This window comes from Pomacea canaliculata, linkage group LG7 (assembly GCF_003073045.1).
Source record: "Pomacea canaliculata isolate SZHN2017 linkage group LG7, ASM307304v1, whole genome shotgun sequence".
NCBI lineage: Eukaryota > Metazoa > Mollusca > Gastropoda > Architaenioglossa > Ampullariidae > Pomacea > Pomacea canaliculata.
Genome location: NC_037596.1, coordinates 10,490,882 through 10,508,810, shown reverse-complemented (window position 1 = coordinate 10,508,810; position 17,929 = coordinate 10,490,882). Strand labels below are relative to the sequence as shown.

The following is a 17,929-nucleotide window of genomic DNA, read 5'->3' as shown; positions in this document are numbered from 1 at the left end:
AAGTATTCTGAAGAATGCACTTAGTCGTACTGGACTGCATGGCCGAACAAGTCCATCTCATGCATGACAATTGCAAGAGATGGTTTCTGGTGTTCTACGAGGTTGGTGACCGCACTTCGTACTAAGTCTCAGTCGTGTGTTTCCTGACAACACACACCTCTTCATGTCTGTACAAAATGTCATATATTTGTCCTGGTCTGAATGAATGAGATGTCTGTACCTTGAGAAAACGACCTGAGTGATGTCAAAGCAGTTGTAAATTAAATCTGATCCGGATTCTAAGGTCGGATAAGTTTGGGTGTGTATTTAGTGAAAAAAAACAACAAAAAAACAACATAACATAACGCGAGATATTAGATCAGGCATCACACCTACAAGTAAGTGCTAAAGTCTAAGGAATATAGGAACCTTTGACCTCTTCCCTGGAACAACAACGAGGAACGGGCTGATTGCTCTTTAGGAGCCGATGATCCGATCACAGTGTTTGGTCCGCTTACAGCACATGCAGGCACACACACACACAGGTATAATTGTGCTGAAAAGATTCAAAAGATTATGCTATTAAATTAATAACTAAGCCTAATAAAAAGTTTACTTTAGCACAAACATTGTTGGTTATCTTAAAGTGAAGTATTTTGCTGCAGGACCAGAGCACGAAAGTTTTAGCACGGTGAGGTTTGAACCGTCAAACTGTTTAGATTAAATTAACTTGCTCAGCAAGCACTCACGGGAAATAACTCTTAAATCTGTGATTATAGACCGGGCAGATTTATTTCCCTTTTTGTATGTAAGAACCCTTCTCGTGTATTTCTTGTTATCTCTAGTTAACAACAGTTTTTTTTTAATTTAGCAAACGAGATCAGTTTTAGGATAAATGTGTATTTGTGATGGCCCAAGCCGCAAGTTAATGTTTTAAAAATATTAATATATATCTAGTGTGTCATTTGCTGTTCACTTCATTTCTATCGACCTCCAGAGGCAATCCTTGTCTTGCTATGTTGGAGAATTGTCATTCTTTTTCTTTTTTCTTTTGCAAAGATCTGTAACAAAAGATCTTTTATTGAATTTATCTTGTCACTAAAAATTAGTCAACATAATGTAGTTGTAATTTGCATGTCTTATCGGGTACATAACCAGCACTCATTGTCCCTTACAATTTATAACAGTGTCACAAAAAATCATTGTATCATTGTATTACTGTCGCAAATAAAATCAAAAGATGCTAATACTTGAATTTAACATTTCAAAATACTTAAATGGAAACTGTCCGAAACATGTAAAGAAATAATTACAAAAGCAAATATTGTAAAAAATGTAAGCAAAAGCTGCTCTGCACATACCACAGCGCCTACAAAGCATGATAATCAGAAGAGTAACTACAGCAGCTATTACGATTGCTGTCATCACACCATTAACTGTTTGACCAATCATCAGAACACTACTTTTTTCTGTTGATTCATTGGAACTAGCTGCAAAATACAACGATGACGCCCTGTTTAGAAATTTACGTAGACTGTTTGCATGCTCTCGTAAGCGACTGACTTCCGGTCATATGCTCACCTACACTCATATACATACACACTTACGCACGCAGACGCTCATATTGAAATCAGTTCAGCCCATGACTATACATAAATAATTCCTTATCGGTACTTTCCGATTGTCACAGACATCTTAACAAGGATTCCATTTCTGGCGAGGCGCTCAGCACCTCCAGCAACCAAATCACGATGTAGGACTGTATAATGACTGAAGTGAAAGGTTGTCTGTAGGAGTGTGACATACCCTGGGTCGCTATCCCATTTGTCATTTTTATGACCCAACGGTAAGTCGTTGTCCAGTTCCAAAACAAAACAAAGCAAAGGGCAAACATCTTGTCTCCGTAATTACTTAACAGTATCTGGACCCCGGGGATATTACTATACACTGTATATCCGTTTACCACCACTTTATAGCTACGGCCACTGTGGTAAAGCAACATTCGTGGGGCAATTAGTTCTAGCCTTGATTTCCCCATGTTGTCCTTGGCAACGACTTGCTGTCTCGTCATGACTACGAACCCAGGGGGACGGACCTTGTGAAAGGAAGAAAAACATACATCATGTTTCTCAAGTAATTTTTGTTATAGTAATGATATTGACTGCGACATGGTGTGTACTTGTTTGTAAAGTTGTGATGGGTGTACGCTGCTGAACAATGATTTGCCGGGCATCGATTAGCTTCCGATCTGCGTCATGCTTCTTTGAATGTACCCTTATTAGTTGAATGTACCTTGATTAGTTGAATGTACCCTGGTTCTTCTTTTTTCTTTTTTTCTTTCTGCAGCTGTCAGTTACTGCTCATAAAGTCGACGCATGCTAGCTGAGTGCTTTGTGATAGCCGTCTGATATGGACTAGTCACATGGTGTGTGAGCAATTCTGAACTCGTTTCGCCAGAATACCTGTCGATGTTACCTGAAAAGATGGCTGGCTGCTTGTCGGTCAGTCGGTCAAAACCACTACGGTCTCGCAGTTAGCAGCTGTATCTTATAAGAACTTATCACATATTTACCGATGTAAATATTTACAGGTAAAAATTACACCCCCGAACGCAAACCCATCGACAATCTAAGTCTTTCATAATTACACATCGTAGTCGTAAAGCTTTTAGAAGCAGGTGAAGCAATGCAAACAGTTGTAAACATAAAGATTCTGTGGCGATTTCTGCAGTCATTTGACAGCACATGAAATCAGTCGTGTGGTTGCCTGACAGGACAGGACAGGACGTGAATGATATCATCTAAAAATAATACCACTTATGAGTACTAAAGGATAAATTTCGACATAAAGCCTCTTGATACTCAATAACTGCCTGTTGATAAAGCGTTATGAAATCACTATCATTTATTCTGTGGGGGCAATAATTTCTAATTTTATTTGTTTATTATGTCTGTCTAATATAAAAGTATATATTTTTATATAGTATGTAAAATGGATCTGCTTCTATTGTATTCTTGCCTTTTATATCATAGAATGCCTTTAGTGTTAAGAAAACTGATGTGCATGCAATACAGCTCGTTAAACACAATACTTTGCATATTTTGTTACCAAAAGAACACATCATTCAAATGAGTTTGCAATGTTCAAGAAATCCCCCCCCCCGCAAAAAAAAAATCTACCTGCTTGGTAGGTTAATGATATGGTAAGAAAGTGAATCATCTTTGGGATGATTAAGGCATTTTAAGAATTAAGAAACTTACCTTCAGGTAAGAAAAAGACCCACAAAAATAAGATTCCCATCAGAAGGTTAATGATTGGTTTCTTTTATGTATGTTGAGCAGTTAATGATAATGTAGCGAGTGGAACCAAAGGTGTGTCTCCTGCGAGTGCCACAACACAATGACAAGAACAACACACAACCAGTTCTACTGGTTCTTACGTATCACCTAAAAATATGATGTGGTGTCAACCTGTTTCTACGGAAATCAATACTTGAGCAATTAAAAATTTGTAGTGTTTGTATTGCGAATATTGCCTTGACGACTGATTAAGGTATTATCACATCGGGTACTGAGCCCGCTGATGACAAACTAATGACTAGACCTGATAAGCTCTGCTTGAAGCTGACCAGCCGCCATGTTGCTACTCGTGAGGCGGTACTGTCTCAGCAGTTTGATTTCCCTGTCACTGTAGTTTCCAATGTTGTACACTGTCAACCTTGCAATTTTATTCTTATTGCTTTAGATGCTTAATATTAAAATTGAGGAGGTATGCAGTAATCTGTTCATGTTCCACGCGAGTAGTAGGTTGGTGCCTAGTGGCGTCGGCACGTTGTATTACAGCGCGTGCGTGTGTGAATTTGTATTAAGATTGTTGATGCCCACCCTGAAAACTTGTGCTCGTGTAAAAGATCTTGGAGCCTGGCTTTGATGTTGTGGAAAAAAAACACATAAAAAAATCTCACTATAAATAAAACTGTCCAATACTCTTTAAATCACAGTATTGTAACCGGGTTGAGCTCAACCCAGTCATCTGATGCTCACTAGACTTTAAATTCTACTACACCTTTGCTGCTTTCGTGGTTAATATTCGAACATCATGCGGATACTGTTTGACTCGGAACCACGACCACCAGTAAAGTCTTTTCAAATCCCAGTTGGGTTGGCTTAAAATCCCTGAGCAAAATCGGAGAGAATTAATTCTCCTAGCTTTTAAATCGCAGCAGTAAAACTTCTTTGTTTAATATACTTTATTGATAGCAGGCTTGAGTAGGACTGAGCTAAAGTCCATTTCTTATTTTCTAATCTCCCAAGCATAGTCGATTGTTTTTAGAATCTTTTTTGATATAGAAGTGTACTTCGTAAAATGCGATAAAATATTTTGTCCTTTTTTGAATATTTTTAAGTTTTAAGTAAAAAAAAAATGCTAAGAGAATGAATTATGAAAACTTGAAAGCTAGCATATTAAACAAATAAAGAATTGAAAGAAATAAAAATCACCACAGTCTACATAGTCCTTCACGCTGGTGATACAAACTCTATAACAAGCCTGGAAGATTTGAAGTAAAGGCCCAGGCACTGGCTTCTCAAGCAAGTTTTAGTTACAGCTTAAAAGCTTTGAAGTTTTACTGCTGCGATTTAAAAACTGATCAGAAAAGGAAACAACTTCACAAGGGGAACTGAAACAACAGACAATTGTAGATTGTTTTTAGGTGAGAGAGAGAGAAAGAGAAAGCTAGAGAGTGAGAGTGAGAGAGAGAGACAGAGGAGAGAGGAGAAAAAAGGAGACCATTAAGAAAGGTATGAGAAAGATAGAAGGAGTGGAGATGCCTATATTTTTGATTCTCATTGACATATTAAAATTAACACTATATTGTTGCAGTACAGTACTGTGTACACGTGTACACCAGACAGTATATTGTTTTATTTTTTTAATGTTAAATATGCTCAACAGTATTAGGAATTAAGGTTGAGTGTGGGTCTAGAGCTGTTTTCTACATTCGCGGATGTCCTGCGCCTCCAACCCCTCTTCCCTTCCCCAACCCCCGGATACTGAGGGTCAATTCTATTTCGTTTTACTGACAATTGTCAATAGGTGTATAGTGTACACGGATGTATAAAAATTACCGCTCAAAGGACAGTGAATAGAAGCGGATAAGGAAATAGAAACTGACAAACATTCAATAAGCAAAATTGTATTATTTTCTGCTGAGTGTATTGTAATATTTTCTGAAAAATTCTTATTGTGAGACGCAGACGTTTGTGTAAAAAAAATCACAAAGTAACACCATTCGCCATCTCAAACGTGACACAACTAACAACTGCATGCGAGGAATGTCTTTGTGACTGTAACATTTGTCACGAGGTGAGATGTAAGAATAAATACCCCATGTGACAAATATCAACAGAGTGAGATGCGATCTACTGGGAACATCCGAGTGTTCTCGATGTGTACAGCCGGTCTTTGTCTTCTTCTGTCTTACCTGTCCTCGGTTGCAGGTAAGGGATTGGCGTTTAACGTGGAGGTATTTGTTGTAACCAATTTTACAGGTTATTGACAAAAATACTATAATCCTTCCATCTCCTGACATTTTACAGGTGTAAAGGTTGAGCCATGCGACGATGACGGCCTCGTGGAGGTACTGGCTGATCAAAAAACAACTTTGACCTGCAGGGTCGAAGGTTACCTGGAGTGGAGACTACGAATCGGACTACAACCATCTGATACAACAATCATTTTAGCAAGCTGTACCGAAGACGGGTGCAATGGAATATCCTTCAAAGAAACGTTTGCGGCACATGTTAGAGACAGTCTTACTAAAACGATCACAATCAACCCTGAGAACAACACCAAGATACGCACCAACATGAACCTCGTCAACGGATTTATAGAGTGTGTGCACACGGGGAAAAGTCGTGTGAATAATTCGGCTTACCCTGTAGGATTCGATCGCTGTGGTCTGAACTATGTTTGTAAGTATCTGTATCTGTAAGAAGCTATCCCGTGAAATTGTAGCACGAGGCAAGTCCGTGTCGACACTTTCACTAATTGTTGTGTCGGATTATCGTGGAAAGTGGGTACAGAAAACAACTGGCCAATAAAATACGAGACAGGCCTAGCAAAAATACCCTAAACTATTTATTTAATAATACTACAAAAGATCACTACAAGAACGGCTGGAATATTACATACATATATATATATATTTTAATTGAAGTTTCTCTGACAATTTTTTTGCTTCCATATTCACGTATTTAAAGGTCCCCCCCCCCCCTAAATCATTATTGTTATTCTTCGTTATTGTCAGTGGGATCTCTTTCTCTACAGATCCGGCAGAAAAAGTGTCATGCGAATCATTTAAAATCCAATCGGCCATCAACGTTTCCTGTATCATCGGAAGTGTTTATTCCTCTCGTAGACTTTACAGGTGTCATCTGTTTCTTCGTCAAAATGAGGTAAGTGCTCACTGTACAAAATGTTTATGTTTACCTTGCTATACACACATATCTACATATATTTATTATTTATATTTCCTCTGATTTATATGAGACTATTGAACCCTAGCTTCATTAGTACTAAGAGTTTCGTATTTTATTGTGTTTTTTTTCAAACTGCAGTTAATACTGAATGTATCCCCATATTTTAAGAACTGGAATAGGCAAGCCTCTTCGAAAAAGATCTCTGAATGTGTTCAGTAAAGAGGTTTATCGTGTTCACCATCTTTGTTTGTTTAGTCAGCTGACGAGAGCCTGGAGATTGTCGACATGTTGACTTCACCGACCGACGAGAGAATTACTGAGAATGAAGTGAAGGTGTCCGGTTCCTGTCAGTTCAACACAACTCTCCCACAAGAGATAGAAAGTTATGATCTTTATGTCTCTGTCTCACCTGGTGGGAGGAACTACTCCGTGACACCGGCAACAGAAGACAAGTGCATAACACAAACCACTGAAACATCCTGCATCAAACATACTACTGACAGTTCTGTATTTACTTTTAAATTTTGATCTTTTAGTTATCTGGAAAGATGGATAGAGGAATAAGTACAATGAGATCTTTGTTGAAATATTGTTCTACGCATGTTGGCTTTTATCTGTCATTATATACCTGTTGGCGTGAAATAGCCATCGTCAAATGCATATTTATGTCTGACCCTTGACCTCCCAGCACACCTCACGCTGAAAAGACTTCAATTGATTCAATAATGCAGTTCCAGAAGCCATCTTGCGATCCTGCAAATGTCCATAAATGAGAAGAGATTTAGTCTGGTGTTTAAATTTCTTCTATTTCATGAGATTTGCTTTTTCTTTTCTAAGGTTGTAGTGGCAATGCCTTCACTAGACATCTGTGAAAGATGTCTGAGAACCAAGTAGTCGTTGTAGTGAAATTGAGAGCTAAGTGTTGTTTGCTGATATATTCATATATTACCTTCTTTATTGTCAGTTTGATTTTATGCTTGGTCTGTTTAGAACCTTCCAGTGGCACAAGCAGTTATGGCAAAATAACAGTTGTTGTGACTGTCATCGTCCTGGTCATCATCTTATTCCTCATCTGCCTTGTCATCAAGAAGAAAAGGAAAGGTATGCTATATATATTTTTTCTTTTTGTCTTGTTTGTTTGTTCCGGTATCCGTCGCTTTTAAAACAATATTGACACAAGGAAATAAACTTTCTAAGAAAACAGTTTAGACTGCACGAGGGTTTCACAAGCACATCCTATTTCTATTGTTCCTGAGCATTTGAGCTTGCCCCGAAAAAAGAAAGAATTTAAAGTGTTTTCCTGTCTTTGTGATCTGGACACATGAGTGCATGTCATTACTTCTCGAAGCAAGGCAGCAAATATCTTAATTTTTACCCAGAATTTTTGGTCTTACATTGGTAAAATAAATCATTCCCTAAGACCTCTTATAGGTGTGAGGAATATGTGTCTGCTGGGATGGAGCACAGATAGTCAAGGATGTTTTATATGTAAATGTGTGTGTATATATATATTTGCTTTAATATCTAAACATAAATTTCTATTTCAAAGTAGACTGTAGATAGCTTTGATCAGTTCTAGATTACGAACATGGTGTCCAAAGAGAGGAGATGGGCATTGAAGCAACGATCAGGACAAAGATTTTCCGGAAGCCGAGCGTTGTTGATCAGCAGAGCCAGAAGTGTCTTGCGTCTGCAGCCAGCAGAGGGACGCACTTCTTATAATATTTTATGAACAATTTCCAGATAGTTACATACTTCAGGACAGCAGAGAACCAGAAGCATAAGTGAATTCTTGTCCTTTTCGATTGTAGACTCGACATCAATGTCATATGACAGATCGTCATCATCGTCTACGATGCACGTGACGCGCGACCCGCACACGTGTCGTAAAATGTCCTTGATCGCCTAACCTTTGATCTTCATTTCGCCAGCTTCCTGATTGTAAAGGATCATCAACTGCCACCATTTCTCATCCTGATCTTCGCTCCATCCATTTATCCACAGACTGCTTTCGGGTGTCTTCGTCCTACATCCTATATGTATCATTGTCAGCCAGGTGTAAGCCCACGTGCTGGTCGTTGTAATCTGTTGTGAGAAAGAACACATGTGGGACGCAGTGTGTTGTCCCCAACACATATATACACGTATACTATAGTGTTATCCACATACACGGCAATTACAGTAAAATACTTAAAAGGAAAATACAGCAGTAGTTCGCTTAGTGACAAGTGCCCACAGCATTAGCATATCAGCTAAAGGGAAGTAACCTCTCCCATCCACCTCTAAATAAATCAAGGTTGTCTCTCTTTTGAATGTTGTACAATGGGAGACTTGCAACAGTTGTCGAGGGAATTTTCTTAATCACTTTCTCTTTCTATCTATATAATCAATTTTATAATGATAGAATAAACTCTTTTGCATTCATAGCTGTACAAGTTATGTTACAATGTTAGAATTTATTTTATAGGTATAAAAAATCAGAATCAGTGGCCCGTTGGAAGTTGATGCCTGTCATCGCGTAGACTGTCTGTTCAACAATGTCTGAAGATTATTCTGGGCTGTCCCAGTAATTTTGCAGCACGTATATACAATGTGATTCAAGCTGCTAAATGTCTTTCACAGGTAAAGTGCTGTAAAAACAGATAAACAATAGTAAACTTTCTGTCTGGGATCCACAAAAGAGCTGAAGAAATCAACATCAACATCATCATCAACATGAAAAAGTGATTACAAAAGTTAGAGGAGTAGTTTTCAAAATTGCGCGGCTCAGTTTTTGACAATTTCTTCATAAGCAGAAAATGTCAATTATTCAAGGATTATGTTTCTCAAGAAGAAAAGGTGTATCTTTGTCAATGTTATATTGTAAACTTAAATACAACGAAAAATTTGCATAATAACTAAATCAGACGTATGATATCAGTTTGATTTCCACTTGACATCCACTGGCTGTCTTGGGAAGTTAAGGGATACAGCAGCTAACAAGCCCCAAGCCTTGTTGGACCTGAATGGCTGTGAGCAGGACGGGTAGATGACATGCTTGCCAGCGATATCTTCTGTCGACTTAAGATTCGGGTGGGCTTAAAAGTGTTCCGCTGGTCGGAAATCAAACCAACTTTCAAAACGCCTTCTGATTGTGTAAAGCCCCATTTTATACCTCATCTAATTTTACAATAAAACATGATAGTCTAGACACTAGACCAGGATTATGGCGTCAGGGAAGTGGACACAGTTTCACCAATCCCCATTTCTGTGGGAACAATCTGACACAAACAAATTAACAAATTAAGGAACATGTAATCGAAATAATGACACAGATAGTCCTCCACTTCCCAGTTCATCCTCACGAGGGAAAACTAACATCTGTTGAAAGGTGAGAAAGTTTTGTTTTGAAAAAATTCACATAGCTGGTCATGGGTCAGTGAAACTCTGTCCAGAGATAAAGGGTCAGAATTTTTAAACAAAATTAGAGAACGTGACACATAGTAGACTGACTTAATCCACATGGAGGTTTCGAACTCAATATTTGCGCAACTTCATAGATGTTGTCTTTATTCTTTAGAATACGATTTTGAAAAGCAGAGAAACCGACAGTTCAAGAAAATTTGCACGTGTCTTACATATAACTAGAGCATACCACTGCTCCCATTTACACACTCCTCTTAATTATATTAATTAGATCCTGTTTCCTTTGAGACCAGACATTTTCTCAGCATAGTTTCAAAGCCAAAACTACCCAGTAAAACTTTCATACAAGAGATGAATAATATTTTTAATTATATTAAAATGACTTACTTCATTTAATCAAGTTGTAACAGTTCACAAAGTATAAATGAGTAGTACAAAGAAAATAAACAATAGTGTGTTTTAATCTAAAACATGACAAAATATTTCTGTACATTGTTTTAGCAATATTTTGCAGTTTATTAAGTTTTTATATCACTGAAATACAAAAACAGATTTATTACATAAGCAAACGTGAAGAGTATTCTAGAACTTATGCTTGACAGTGACTTGTTGTGCTGGATGGTTATGTCAGAAGCTTCAATAACAAGTAGAAAACATTTTGTAAAAAAAAAGTGTACACAACTGGACATAGACCACATCAACTTCACTCTTCATCTCATGTCCGTATCTTCACTATTCCTGTCACCAAAACAACATATGGTCACAGGATGTTTGGTAACTGTGCACCTAAAATAATGGAACTCTCTCCCCTTCGATATCTACTATCAATCCACCATTGAATCTTTCAAATTTGCACCGAAAACTAATTTCTTCCTTGCGAATTACTCCTAAAAGCAGTCCATACAATGATGATCCTTTTTTTGACCCCCTCTTTTTCCGTTTATTGCTACTTCCCTACACGCCTTCCTCTAGTTAATCGCAGCACTATCAGTTTTTGTTACCTCTTTACTCTTTTTATGTTCTCTCTTTTTTTAGTCACCAATACTGCTGTTCATCCTTTCATTTTTTCGTATGTTGTCATTGTCTCGTTCTTGTCTCAAGCGCTCCTGACGATAGTGGGTATGCGATATAAAAATCACGTTTTTAAATAATAATAATAACAACAACATAAATAATTATAAATCATAAGCACACAACTGTAACAATATTTACATCTACATATAGATGGACATGAAAATTTAACAATAAGAATTTATTTGCACCAGGGACTTAAATGTTTCACATATTCATATATTGCTGTCGGCAAACATAACTGAGAGATAAACTTCAAATAAAAACATGCAAATGACATCTTTGACAACCCACTGAGGTGCTAATTAGGGCATGAGGAACAAGGCGCTAGCGAAATCATTTTCAAACTCATTGTCACACATCCCGACTTTCTCACGACTCTTGTCTTTCTGGAGGGTCATTGGGGCGGAGGAAGTGGATCTGGGGGAAAGCTTGTCGCTAGGCTGTACTCTATTTTGTCATCCGCTCGAGCTGCTGCACGTGCGTGACCACGGCTTGAGTGGACGGATGGTGATCCGGGTATCTCCATCCTGTCGGTGACGTTTTGTACACGTGCACAGGATGTCTCGGAACTTGCAGCAGCCTGGGTGCACGAAGCAGCTTGTCGTTTCCACGGCAACTGACCTAGGGTCACGTACTCACAGTTCTCGAACCCTGGGAAGAGATGTAAGGATTATTGACATTGTAAAATCTGATTCTTCAATGGTAGACTTAATGAATCAGTTCTGAGCAGTGTCCGGGCTTCTCAGCAATAATGAATGATCAAAATGATAAACTACCACGTCAGGGATCTGAATCGTATGCTGTGAGCTTGATAATGACTATTGAAATGACGACGACAACGATGATATCGTCAACCTACTTTTTGGATCTTGCTTCTTTTCTTTGTTCTTCTCGATTCTCCAGACCTGGTTTTGACGGCCATTTCCCCGTGATTTCTGCTTTGTGTAATCTAAGACATCATACAGTTGACTCTCATCTTCCTGTAGTCGTACATCTTTGTCGTTCATCTCTGCCATCGTCAGCTTAGTCCTAAATGACACTGAAAGATCACGTGATCAATTGCACCACATACATTTTCATTTTAAAGAAAGTAGTTATTCAACTTAGTTTCTCTTGATTCAAAGAAAAAATCTCAAGGTAAAAGATCGTTTCTTAATGAATTATCTACAGATAGTTTAGAGTAAGAGTCTACATAGTTAAAATTAAGAAACTATGGAAACAGATAACTACACCCATATATAAGGAAAAAGATGTTTAAAGTATAAACAATCTAGGTTCTTGTTGATATACGATAATAAAATTTCAAGATGGTAATATTTATGTACATTTAAAAATTACATAAGCTTTATCAACAGATATACACCTAAATCCCGAGGATCTTCATAATTTTGCAAAGCCGGCAGGTTCTGCTTGTTGCCTGAAACAAGACAATGTTATAGCTTGCATTAATTCCCACAGTACTACATGATGGAATGCAGGATTTACTGTAGAGTTATGGTGCTTAAATGATACCTGAATATAGCAGATAATGATCGAAATAATTATTCATCAAGATTGTTTTTTCGGTCTTCATAAAGAAACATATATCTCTTATCTATTATTTCTTCGCCCATATTTTCATATTTAATTGTTCAATGGGTGACAAGATTTTTTAAAGAGAGCTTTATTTATAAAAGTCACTTATGAATACGAGGTTAATTTGAAAAAAGAACAAAACAAATGTAGCATACAATAAACCAAACCAAAAGTAAAATAATGGCATCTGGCTGGCATTCGTGTCGTAACTATGACAGTTATAGTCTTTTAAAGGACAATTACAGATCATTTACTTTGTTACAGCATGTCTATTGACTTATTTTATTTACTCTCTGGAAAATAAAGAAACTTAAATAATGAACAGATACGAGTGATACAATTCTCCAAAAACCTCTCACTCATCATGTCGTGAGGTTTTTTTTTTAAATGGCGCTGACAATTGTGGACTCGACATGAATACCACCATCTGTTTCTTCTTCTGCCATTTTGTCTATACTGACCTTTGCGTTCTTGTTCGGAACCTAGAGCGTAGTGGTGCTGCATCTTCACACCTTCCAGAATTAGCAACGAGATTTTAGATTGAACAACGCAACGCGTGGGGGGACCGGCATTGTTGCGGTTATGTACTGACTACTTTTAATATATTTGAAAAATGACTCAATGGAAAGTTAAGTAATCATTACCTTATAAGTTTTACATGAATTAAATTAGATGAAAAACAGTTTCAATTCTACTAATTCTACTAATAAAGTGGATTTATACAGCGGATCTCTCAACTGCAGAGTTGACTCAATGTGCAAAAGGAATGAAAAATAAACAGTACTTCTTCAAATACAGACCAAACATATCAACAAACAATGATACAAACATAGTATAAGGCAGAAACAGAGAAAAAGGAGGAAAATAAGAATGCTGCACTCAACCATGTCACAGCATCCGTGCTTCAGAAAAGATAACAATAAGGTAGGGAAGTCATGGTAAGGTGAAGTCTATATATTTTCCGTTTAACTATTCGAAACAGACAAATCTCAGCAAATTAATCCAGGCGTTCGGAGATTAGAAAGTGTAAACTTGGCAGATAGTACAGACATGGCTGTAGAAACTGTTAATCTAACTTTGAGAAAATGAAACCTATAAGACCTTACAGATAAACATAAACATACAATAAAAGAAAAAAGAACTGAAACTGAATTTTTATGTAATATATTCCGTTTTTCTTAGATACTACTATTTTGTTTTTGTTTCTTGTGTCCTGTTTCAGGTAATATTCTTCCTTGAGACATCGAAGTAGACTTTATAAGGAAAATATATTCACAGATTTTCTGCCGCACATTGTTTTCTACATTCGTCAAACGAAGACTTTTCCGTGTTTTCTTGAATAAGAAAACGCCTTACTACGCGAAAAAGAAACAAAAATCATAAAATTTAAAAAACAACAACCACCGTATTCATACCACTGTCAATAGAGTCCTCATGCTTCTTGATGTGGTTTTTCGTCCTCCAGCAGCCTGTACATGAAGAATGATTCAATGAAGTCACACGAAGACGAAAAAACCCAACCTAATTCACTTTGTAAGCATTTGCTGTATGAAGTTTACAAAAACTGTACAGTAGCCTTTTTTGTTATCTAGATTTGTGATGAATTTAGAGACTCGTTCCCTAACTTAAACACGAATATCTGTTGTCGCTTGTGTGCTTCAGTTATTTAAAATGTTTAAATTGAATTTCTTTTACAATTCTTACCTGTAAAGCTTTTACATATGTTGAGAAAGTCATATTAACATCTACTACTACTACCAGCAATCACAAATGTTGAATACAACTTATAACACAGAGAGACAAAACCTGGTGTACCTATTCTTTTCTTTCTAATCACATGGCCAACGATGATAAGGACGAAGATGAGGACGATGAGACCAGAAACACTTGCAGGCACTATGACACTAGCTGCCTCCACTGACTCAATGACAGGTTGCTGAGACGAAATGCTGGGTTGGTCTTCACAAACAGAAAAGATGGCAATAAGATAATTAAATGGGTGTAAAATGTTACTCACCATTCTTCTCTCTCATTTTGTCATGAAATCACTTGCTGTGTAGCTCATACATGAACATTCTCGCATGTACTACAAGGCTGCATTTACCTTTAAGCAAGCGTCACACGTAGAATGAGAGAGAGAGAGAGCGAGAAGGGAAGAAGATAAAGAAAGAGAGAAAGAAAAGAGAGAAGCAAGAAACTGAAAAGAAGAAAAGAATGACGAATATTTCGTTTTTTCCGATCCAAGCGTATTCATATCCAAAACATATAGCCTAAACCTTTCAAAACACTAGCAATGATTAGAACCTATGGCATGAGTTTTTATCATTCACAAACAACTTTAATGTAGGTTTTATTGCGGGTGGTTATTAAGTGAGCAAAGGTTAGCACCTGTCATTGACGTTTGTCTGTCCTGGGTTCGAATCTCGTCTCTTTCTATGTTACACAGATGGTTGATTTTTGGCTCGGCCACTACCCATTCCCCCTACGGATATCGTATGTGGTTTTACACAGATGTACACACGCTGATTCCTATTTTGTAAACCTTTATTTTAAATGTGACAGTCGGGTAACAATAAATCACAGGTATGAAACTACAGGCTCATTTGTGCATACAACCAGGATGTAATCAGCGGCTGTAAGAAATCTTTGCTCAGTCTTTTAGTGCAGGAAGCTAATATAAGACATGAGGCATACAAAACCGAAGCATAAGGAATGGTAGAAACACCGAGAATGCGAGAATTAAATGAGTTGAGTTATTCGCCTTATCAGCAATTAAGGCAACATTACGGCTAGTGTATAGTTGTGGATGTATTCACTGTCTTCATGCATACGGCCACAGATGACTACTAACACTGCCCAGCGCTGGGAAAGAGATTGTATTGAAGTAGAAGTGCATGTGCACTCAGAGATTTTGCAGCAACAAAATAATCACTTCTAAACACAAAACATCAATACTAAAAGTTCTACCAGTAGTCGAATAACAGCCGTCGGATGTAAAATTCACAGAGTAGTTCCTCCCGGTAGGTGAGACAGAGACGAAAAGATCATAGCATCCTTCCTCTGGAGGGAGAGTTGTGTTGAACTGACAGGAACCCGACACCTTCACTTCACTCTTGATGGTCTTCTCACTGGTCGGTGAAGTCTCCATTTCTACTGTCTGCAAGCTGGCAGATGACTGTAGACACAAGCATGCAAACAAGCTGAATATATCCACCTTATGCAGGAATTTGCTATGATGGATGCTCTTCTGAGATCAATTATACAGGCTGAAATAGCGTAAAGCATAACGTAGATGAAAATATAACCCATGTATATATATAATCGACATTTCCTATACAAACGACAAAAGAGATTACAAACACTTACTTCATTCTTACGTTGGAACAGACGACACTTGTAAATTCTACGTGAGGAATAGACTTTGCCAATGACACAAGACACGTTGACAAACCCTAAGGTATAGTCTGCCTCACATGACACTTCTTCTGGTGGATCTGTTGGGGAAGAGATAGTGATAAAGGTCGAGAAGCAGGTGAAGAGAAGAAATTGTAGAATAATTTGTAGTACAATGGCTACATTACTTAAATTTCTTAAATTCTGTTAAGAGGCTATCGTCATTACCTGCTAGTGACCTGTTTAATGAATGACAAAACGCTTAAGACCTTGCTTGTGAACCTGCTTTCAAAACCATATCTTCCTTAAAGATTGCTATAGAGTCCTCTTCTTCCATCACTTAAAGAGAATACCAGCATCTAAACATGCAGACCTCAAACAAGTAACCTTCACTTAGAGGGCAACTAAATACGAGAATTAAAAATAATTCCGATGACAAACATGAGTGTTACAAATAGAAAAATTATTTAAATGAATACTATTTAAAAGGACGACAGCTGGTCTGTTGAGTCAAGCTAACCTGTGATAACAAACACACATTAGCTAACAATGTTTGCACAGGAGCCAATATAGAGAAAGTATTGCTATTCGTGTAATAGATTTTGTGTAATAATTATACAAGAATAACCTACATGATTAACATTAAAAACTACTCACGCACGTAGTTGAGTTCACAGCGAGCTGCTGTAGTCACGGTATGTTTTGCTGACATAAGAGAGCACACCAGACTACTGTTAATAGACACCCCCCTGTCATAGAGCTTTGTGAGTTTCTCAGTATTAATTGTAATAATGCTGTCATTGGCGCCTCGAGCCTGTACCTGAAATAATTTATTGAAATCCCCCAAAATAGTATTTCCACAAACACCTTCAGTGCAGTTTGCTATATGTAAAGTTTGGTTATGTAACCAGATAAGTCTCCACATGACTGTCCCCTCCGCATTGCAGGTCAACGAGGTATTTTGACCAGCAACTATTTCCACAATACCATCAGCTCCGCACTGTTCAAATTTTACGCCTGCAAAAAAAAAAAAAACAACCAAAAAACAAAAGACAAAACAAACAAAAACAACAAAAAAACAAAACAAAACAAAAGAAAATTCAACAAACTGAAACAGATATTAACTATTAGCAAATGTATATGTACAGGTCTATTTGCACGATCAAGCGCACACGTACTCCAGCGCTCGCGCACACACACAAGCGCCCACATGTATAATTATATATATAAAAGAAGGCACTTATACAAACACATATAATTTTACAGAAACGCATACGATTTATATGACAAACAAAAGCTAGATGATCTGCCTGATTGCAAGAAAAAAGGAATCTGATTTGAAAATTAAAGAAACCTTTACAGGAATGAAAGCCTCACCTTCTATCATCCATGCACCAGTCAGAAGAAGAAAACTACAGCTTGTCCACACACAACACACCAGCATCCTTTTAATAGTACGTCTATCAGACACGTCCATTCTTACATCTGTGTGTCACACGTGTCACTTTGTTCACAGACCCGTTCGTTGTATAATCACTGTATATGGTCACGAGTGATGTTGTGGGTCACAAAATATAAAAACACAAGAGAAGTAAATTCAAACATTTGTCCGAAAGGCTTTACTTTAAAGTGTTTGGTGCACTCGCCTACACTAAGCCTCTCTGTATCTCAGGTTGTGTTAATGTAATGGAGCATTCAAATCACTCGCGAACAAGTCGAACTACTTCTACCACAGAACGTAGAGATGATGAGTTTCCTGGTCAATCTGACTCCTGACCAGTGATTGGTGACCTGTGGCGTCGGGTCCCAGTCCACGCACAAACACTGATAACATTTGGCGACCGGGGGAAAAAAAGAAACAGGGAACTGGGTACTGGGTTCCTGACAGATTATTTAAAGGAATTATAAACCAAACTCTGCATTATTGAAAACCAAGAGATCATTACCTTGGGCAGGAAGTGTTGCTTCAAAATGAGAGCCAAAGGACGAAGCAGAACTGTTAAATATTAAATTAACATGACTGG

The 17,929-nt window shown here is 37.6% G+C and overlaps 2 protein-coding genes across 6 annotated transcripts; one reads left to right on the top strand and one right to left on the bottom strand.

Annotated features, from left to right (window-relative positions):
• The first annotated feature begins 5,262 nt into the window (after nt 1–5,262).
• Nucleotides 5,263–8,512, top strand: LOC112569637. Of its 5 annotated transcripts, none has more exons than XM_025247483.1 (6): nt 5,263–5,477; nt 5,577–5,951; nt 6,307–6,434; nt 6,714–6,910; nt 7,449–7,559; nt 8,038–8,512. In XM_025247483.1, the coding sequence occupies exons 1-6, from the start codon at nt 5,393–5,395 to the stop codon at nt 8,075–8,077; spliced, it is 936 nt and encodes a 311-aa protein (XP_025103268.1). In that variant the 5' UTR covers nt 5,263–5,392; the 3' UTR covers nt 8,078–8,512. The 5 variants fall into 5 exon arrangements, with proteins under 5 accessions (XP_025103268.1, XP_025103267.1, XP_025103265.1 ...); XM_025247482.1 differs by having other exon boundaries at nt 8,032–8,512; XM_025247480.1 differs by having other exon boundaries at nt 6,714–6,960.
• A 701-nt stretch (nt 8,513–9,213) lies between these two features.
• LOC112569454 lies at nt 9,214–17,703 on the bottom strand. The gene is made up of 10 exons (XM_025247244.1): nt 17,283–17,703; nt 16,563–16,922; nt 15,879–16,006; nt 15,480–15,687; nt 14,328–14,471; nt 13,928–13,981; nt 12,974–13,024; nt 12,301–12,354; nt 11,797–11,976; nt 9,214–11,588 (listed from the first exon to the last, which is right to left on the bottom strand). Exons 1-10 carry the CDS (start codon nt 17,380–17,382, stop codon nt 11,332–11,334), a joined length of 1,536 nt encoding a protein of 511 aa, XP_025103029.1. The 5' UTR covers nt 17,383–17,703; the 3' UTR covers nt 9,214–11,331.
• Nucleotides 17,704–17,929: the final 226 nt, after the last annotated feature.

Coding starts and splice junctions, on each gene's coding strand:
- LOC112569637 (XM_025247478.1), top strand. CDS start 5,393: ATGCGATCTACTGGGAACATCCGAGTGTTCTCGATGTGTACAGCCGGT. Junction 5,952..6,306: donor CTGTGGTCTGAACTATGTTT/GTAAGTATCTGT, acceptor CTTTCTCTACAG/ATCCGGCAGAAAAAGTGTCA. Junction 6,435..6,713: donor TGTTTCTTCGTCAAAATGAG/GTAAGTGCTCAC, acceptor TTGTTTGTTTAG/TCAGCTGACGAGAGCCTGGA.
- LOC112569454 (XM_025247244.1), bottom strand. CDS start 17,382: ATGGACGTGTCTGATAGACGTACTATTAAAAGGATGCTGGTGTGTTGT. Junction 16,923..17,282: donor TGGTGCATGGATGATAGAAG/GTGAGGCTTTCA, acceptor TTTTTTTTGCAG/GCGTAAAATTTGAACAGTGC. Junction 13,025..13,927: donor TGAGGACTCTATTGACAGTG/GTATGAATACGG, acceptor TAATTCTGGAAG/GTGTGAAGATGCAGCACCAC.